Source organism: Salvelinus sp. IW2-2015, unplaced genomic scaffold (genome assembly GCF_002910315.2).
Source record: "Salvelinus sp. IW2-2015 unplaced genomic scaffold, ASM291031v2 Un_scaffold1114, whole genome shotgun sequence".
Lineage (NCBI taxonomy): Eukaryota > Metazoa > Chordata > Actinopteri > Salmoniformes > Salmonidae > Salvelinus > Salvelinus sp. IW2-2015.
In genome coordinates, this window is record NW_019942733.1 from 117149 (window position 1) to 125305 (window position 8157).

The 8157-nt window shown below is 35.0% G+C and overlaps 1 protein-coding gene across 1 annotated transcript in view; it reads right to left on the reverse strand.

The window, feature by feature from the left end:
* Positions 1–8157, reverse strand: part of LOC112069775 (laminin subunit alpha-1-like) — a 144929-nt gene that overhangs the window by 80611 nt on the left and 56161 nt on the right. The window contains 3 exon segments of the mRNA XM_070438690.1: positions 1635–1796; positions 2028–2168; positions 2393–2550. Coding sequence (XP_070294791.1) covers positions 1635–1796; positions 2028–2168; positions 2393–2550 — 461 coding nt within the window.

Sequence of the window (8157 nt, forward strand, 5' to 3'; positions counted from 1 at the left end):
TCACATCTATATAAGTGCACTTTAACTTTTGTGCAGTAATCATCACTCTACTCTCTCCATCCTCACTCTCCTCATCTCTACATACGTTCTGGCTCATCGCTGGCTCTCTCTCTTCCTCTCTCTCTCTCCTCTAGTATCGGTATTTATCTCTCTTTCATTCGGAGCAAATTGCCTCCGCGTGCATCTTGGCGTTCTCTCTCTTCCCCCCTCCTCTCTTTCTCTGCTACTGTATTTTTCTGTCCTCTCGTCTCTCTACTCTCCTCCCTACTGAACGATTAGAATTTCCACTCGTCCGTGTTCTATCCTCCACTGTGTGTTACACACAGGGTTGCCCTGTAATTATAGTCAGCAGGGCCAGGACTTTATCATCCCCTGAGTTAATGATCGTTTCCCATCGTTAGAAGCCTTTATAATAAGTTTGCTAACCCATTAGTCCCTCAGGTGATTACAGTTAATCATTCATTAAAATTAGTCCATTATCTAATGGCATGTCCTAATATCGGTGTGGGAGGCGAGAGTAAAGATAGGGGCATGTTTATCTGAAGGGACAGATTTCATGGCAATATTTAGTTGTGACGGAAACATTTTCACTATTTTAAAAAAAACATTATTTTTTGCTGTTAAGTCTGTTTTCTTGAATGGTGTACAACACTCTCCCTTTTTCCAATGTTCTCTGTTCCCTTTTGTCATTGCTATGTGAAGCTGACATCGTACGGAGGGTTTTGTGAAGCTACACAGCGTGGCATTATGATGTTTCAGTGCGACACCGTGGACAAGTCTCGCCGTCACAGTTTGATTTTGATTATCGAGGTAAGCTACATTGGGCTATACTAAATATTGTGTAACAGATTATTGGGCAACTAAATATTGGGGGCTAATTAGATATTGGGGCTAACTAAACTATTGGCTAATAGATATTGGGCTAACTTAAATATTGGGCTAATAGATATTGGGCTAACTAAATATTGGGCTAATAGATATTGGGGCTAACTAAATATATGGGCTAAAGATATTGGGCTAATTTAGATATTGGGCTAACTAAATATTGGGAGCTACAGATATTTGGGAGTAACTAAATATTGGGCTAACAGATATTTGGGCTACTAAAAATTGGGCTAATTAGATATCGGGCCCTAACTAAAATATTGGGCTAATAGATTATTGGGCTAACTTAACATAATTGGGCTAATAGATATTGGGCTAACTATAATTATTTGGGCTAATTAGATATTGGGCTAACCTATTGGCGCTTACAGGTAGAAATAGCGTTTAGAGAGGCTGCTGGTTTAAAAAATCCTAGATGCCATTACCTGCCATTGTGCCTTGAGGCAAGGACTTAACCCCCCACAACAACAGCTCCCCAGGCACCCAGTGTGGCAGCCCCCGCACCGCTACAAAACCTCTATATGTATGTGTATGCCTGTATTGTGACTTCAGGGGAGTTGGGTTTAAAAATATCAGCGGTAGCTCATGAGCAAGAGGTGATTGTAAAATCAATTTGTTTGAAGCTAATACATGCAGGTCATTAGCTATCTGAACAGCAAAATGAGAGAGCTAATGCTAACGCCACTGGAGTATTGAGCTGAAAAGGAATAGGGGCCTCCATAGGTACAGTATATGCTAACGAAACGTACCCTTTTCCCCAGGAAGGACTCTGGGGCGGCCCATGTAGAAACAAAACGGTACGATTGGATCATGGTGATGTTTGGGATGATGAGGTTGTTGTCTTCATCTATGAGGGGTGCCGTGTAGACAGAGACGCTTTCAGAATTAAGCCATCCATTGGAGTGCACAGTCTGTGGGGCCAAGAGAATTCTTTGTTCTATAAACTCGCCATGACAACATCACAGGCCGATCCAATTTACKGGTTATATGTTATTGAGTTCTACAGTATCAAAAAGTTTAAAGGCTCCCACCAAAACTATGCTGAACCATTGGAGTTGTTTGCTGCATCGTTTGTATATTCCTGTTTAAAGAAACATTTCATAATGAGGATGTATTTGGATGTGGGTGTGGCTGTATGTTACCTGAGACATAGACCAGGGTGAGCTCTCACACACGTCAGACACACCGAAGCAGAAACAYTCAGTGCAGCCCTCTGGGTCACTGCCCTCCAGGTTGAAGAAACCCTGCTTACACAGGTCACAGACGGCCCCCATCACGTTCTCCTGCAACAGAGACACAGTGGAGGTTAGGGTGTTTGGTTTTATAGGAACATTATGGTTAATCATCATGCAAGTGCACCATTACACCCGCCCCCCTMCCACACACACACCCCACACCCCTAYACACACATATACACACRAACACACACAATCAAATTAGCCACTTTAACAGCACAGTTGACCCATAACAGTGTTGCGTTTCACAGCGCCGTGTTCCCCAGTGTTACCTTGCAGATGCACTCTGTGCAGGGGTCGATGTTGAGGCTGCCCTCCAGACTGCACTCACAGCGTGAACAMAGGGGGAAGTCCCTGTAGCCAAAGGCACAGCGGTCACAGCGCTCGCCCGCAAAGCCCTCCGTACACAGACACTGGCCTGGGTTCAGACCTACACAGCACAGTCAAGACGGGACAGTATAGTTAACAAAGACAATAGTATAGCCTATAGAATAGTATAGCCTACATAATATTATAGTCTATAGTATAGTATAGCCTATAGAATAGTATAGCCTATAGAATAGTATAGCCTCTAGTATAGTATAGCCTATAGTATAGAATAGTCTATAGAATAGTACAGCCTACATAATATTATAGTCTATAGTATAGTATAGCCTATAGTATAGAATAGTCTATAGAATAGTATAGCCTACATAATATTATAGTCTATAGTATAGTATAGCCTATATGTATAGTATAGCCTATAGAATAGTATAGCCTATATAATAGCCTATAGTATAGCCTATAGAATAGTAAAGCCTATATAATAGTATAGCCCATAGTATAGTATAGCCTGTATAATAGTATAGCCTATAGTATAGTATAGCCTGTATAATAGTATAGCCTATAATATAGTATTGCCTATATAATAGTATAGCCTATAGTATAGTATTGCCTATATAATAGTATAGCCTATAGAATAGTATAGCCAAAATAATAGTATAGCCTATAGAATAGTAAAGCCTATATAATAGTATAGCCTATAGTATAGTATTGCCTATATAATAGTATAGCCAAAATAATAGTATAGCCTATAGAATAGTATAGTATAGTCTGGACCCTCTCTTTCCAAAATTATCCGCCGCCATTGTTGCAACCCCTATTACCAGTCTGTTCAACCCTCGTAAAACTGACTATTCTATCGATCCTCGACTTCGGCGATGTCATTTACAAAATAGCCTCCAACACTCTACTCAGCAAACTGGATGCAGTCTATCACATATACCACCCACCACTGCGACCTGTATGCTCTCGTCGGCTGGCCCTCGCTACATATTCGTCGGCAGACCTACTGACTCCAGGTCATCTATAAGTCAATGCTAGGTAAAGCTCCGCCTTATCTCAGCTCACTGGTCACGATAACAACACCCACCCGTAGCACGCGCTCTAGCAGGTATATCTCCCTGGTCATCCCCAAAGCCAACACCTCCTTTGGCCGCCTTTCCTTCCAGTTCTCTGCTGCCAATGACTGGAACGAATTGCAGAAACTGCTGAAGTTGGAGACTTATATCTCCCTCGCTAACTTTAAACATCAGCTGTCTGAGCAGCTTACCGATCGCTGCAGCTGTACACAGCCCATCTGTAAATAGCCCATCCAATCTACATGTAATCTGTAAATAGCCCATCCAATCTACCCATCTACCCATATTATTTTAATTTACTTTTTTGCACACCAGTATTTCTACTTGTACATCATCATCTGCACATCTATCACTCCAGTGTTAATTTGCTAAATTGTAATTACTTCGCAACTATGGCCTACTTATTGCCTTACCTCATCACGCCATTTGCACACACTGTATATAGACTTTTTTCTATTGTGTTATTGACTGTACRTTTGTTTATTTAATGTGTAACTCTGTGTTGTTGTTTGTGTCGCACTGCTTTGCTTTATCTTGGCCAAGTCGCAGTTGTAAATGAGAACTTGTTCTCAACTAACCTACCTGGTTAAATAAAGGTGAYATTTTTTGTTTTTAAATAACCTATAGTATTGTACAGCCTATAGAATAGTATAGCTTATAGAATAGTATAGCCTACAGTATAGTTTAGCCTATACAATAGTATAGCCTATACAATAGTATAGCCTATACAATAGCCTATAGTATAGACTATATAATAGCCTATAGAATAGTATAGCCTATAGAATAGTATAACCTATAGTATAGCCTATAGAATAGTATAGCCTACAGAATAGCCTATACAATAGCCTATAGAATAGTATAGCCTATAGAATAGTATAGCCTATAGAATAGTATAACCTATAGTATAGCCTATAGTATAGTATAGCCTACAGAATAGCCTATAGAATAGTATAGCCTACATAATAGCCTATAGAATAGTATAGCCTACATAATAGCCTATTGAATAGTATAGCCTATAGAATAGCCTATAGTATAGTATAGCCTATAGAATAGCCTATAGAATAGCCTATAGTATAACATAGCCTACAGTATAGTATAGCCTATTGTATAGCCTATAGTATAGTATAACCAATAGAATAGTATAGCCTATAGAATAGCCTATAGTATAGTATAGCCTATAGTATAACATAGCCTACAGTATAGTATAGCCTATTGTATAGCCTATAGTATAGTATAACGAATAGAATAGTATAGCCTACAGAATAGCCTATAGAATAGCCTACAGAATAGCCTATAGAATAGCCTACATAATAGCCTATAGAATAGCCTATAGAATAGTATAGCCTACAGAATAGCCTATAGAATAGCCTACAGAATAGCCTATAGAATAGCCTACAGAATAGCCTATAGAATAGCCTATAGTATAGTATAGCCTACAGAATAGCCTATAGAATAGCCCATGGTATAGTATAACCTATAGTATAACATATAGTATAGTATAACCTATAGTATAGAATAGTCTATAGTGTAGTATAACCTATAGTATAGCCTATAGAATAGCATAGCCTATAGTAAGGATATACTTAACTATAGGCCTATACTGTACACTAGGATATACTATACTATAGGCTATACTGTACTATAGGATATACTATACTATAGGCTATACTGTACTATAGGATATACTTAACTATAGGCTATACTGTACTATAGGATATACTATACTATAGGCTATACTGTACTATAGGATATACTATACTATAGGCTATACTATACTATAGGATATACTATACTATAGGCTATACTGTACTATAGGATATACTATACTATAAGGCCTATACTATAATACTATAGGATATACTATACTATAGGCTATACTGTACTATAGGATATACTATACTATAGGCTATACTATACTATAGGATATACTATACTATAGGCTATACTGTACTATAGGATATACTATACTATAGGCTATACTATACTATAGGATATACTATACTATAGGCTATACTGTACTATAGGATATACTATACTATAGGCTTATACTATACTATAGGATATACTATACTATAGGATACTACTATAGGTATACTATACTAGGCTATACTATACTATAGGATATACTATGTACTATAGATATACTATACTATAGGCTATAACTATACTATAGGAGTATACTATATCTATAGGATATACTATACTATAGGCTATACTATAACTATAGGATATACTATACTATAGGCTATACTGTACTATAGGATATACTACTATAGGCTATACTATACTATAGGCTATTTTATACTATAAGCTATGCTATACTATAGGTTATACTATACGATAGGATATACTATATTATAGACTATTTTAATACTATAGCTATACTATACTATAGGATATACTGTACTAATGGAATATACTATACTATAGGCTATACTATACTATAGGATATACTATACTATAGATATACTATACTATAGGCTATACTATACTATAGGATATACTATACTATAGGCTATACTGTAACTATAGGATATACTATACTATAGGCTATACTATACTATAGGCTATTTTATACTATAAGCTATGCTATACTATAGGTTTATACTATACGATAGGATATACTATATTATAGATATTTTAATACTATAGGCTATACTATACTGTAGGATATACATAACTATACTATAGGCTATACTATACTGTATGATATACTACACTATAGGCTATACTATACTATAGGCTATACTATAGGGTATACTATACTATATGTTATACTATAGGTTATACTATACATAGGCTATACGATAGGGTATACTATACTATATGTTATACTATAGGTTATACTATACTATAGGCTATACGATACTATGGTTATACTATACTATAGGTTATACTATACTATAGGCTATACGATACTATAGGTTATACTATACTATAGGTTATACTATATGCCATACTATACAACAGGTTATACTATTATAGGGGGGGGGGGGTTACTGTTGTATAGTATGGCAATATGTATACCTATAGTATAGTATAACTAATAGTATCGTATAGCCTATAGTATAGTATAACCTATAGTATAGTATAACCTATAGTATCGTATAGCCTATAGTATAGTATAACCTATAGTATAACATATAGTATAGTATACCCTATCGTATAGCTATGGTATAGTATAACCTATAGTATAAATATAGTATTAGTTACCCTATAGTATAGCCTATAGTATAGTATAGCCTATAGTGTAGTATATCATACAGTATAGTAAGCCTAGTAAGTATAGTAATATCCACAGTATAGTATAGCCTATAGTATAAAATGTCTATTAATATAGTATATCCTATCGTATAGTAATAACCTATAGTATAGCATACTTATAGTATAAAATAGCCTATAGTATAGTATAGCCTATAGTATAGTATATCCTATAGTACAGTATAGCTAATAGTATAGTATATCCTATAGTATAGTATAGCTTATAGTATAGTATATCCTATAGTAATAGTATATCCTATAGTATAGTATAGGCCTGATAGTATAGTATCCTATAGTACAGTATATCCTATAGTATAGTATAGCCTATAGTATAAAATAGTCTATAATATAGTATATCCTATCGTATAGTATAACCTATAGTATAGCATAGCTTATAGTATAAAATAGCCTATAGTATAGTATAGCCTATAGTATAGTATATCCTATAGTACAGTATAGCCTATAGTATAAGTATATCCTATAGTATAGTATAGCCTATAGTATAGTATTCTATAGTATGGTATATCCTATGTATAGTATAGCCTATAGTATTAGTAATATCCTATAGTACAGTATATCCTATAGTATAGTATAGCCTATAGTATAGTATATCCTATAGTATAGTAATATTCCTATAGTATAGTATAAGCCTATAGTATAGTATATCCTATAGTACAGTATAGCCTATAGTATAGTATATCCTATAGTATAGTATAGCTATAGTATAGTATATCCTATAGTACAGTATAGCCTATAGTATAGTATATCCTATAGTATAGTATAGCCTATAGTATAGTATTCTATAGTACAGTATAGCCTATAGTATAGTATATCCTATAGTATAGTATAGCCTATAGTATAGTATATCCTATAGTACAGTATAGCCTATAGTATATGTATATCCTATAGTATAGTATAGCCTATAGTATAGTATATCCTATAGTACAGTATAGCCTATAGTATAGTATATTCCTATAGTACAGTATAGCCTATAGTACAGTAATAATCCTATAGTACAGTATAGCCTATAGTATAGTATATCCTATAGTACAGTATAGCCTATAGTATAGTATATCCTATAGTACAGTATAGCCTATAGTATAGTAATATCTATAGTAGCAGTATAGCCTATAGTATAGTATATCCTATAGTACAGTATACTATAGTAATTATCCTATAGTACGTATGCCTAAGTATAGTCTAGGCTCTTACAGGACATGAGGTACATAGCCCTATAGTGTAATTTCAGTATGTATTGTTTTGCTATTATGTCCAAACACGTAGATGGAGAATTTGTGATACGTTACTGTCAGCTAAATATAATATACTCTGAATTACTGTACATGTAGAGTCCAAGCCAAAAATAAAAGTGTCCT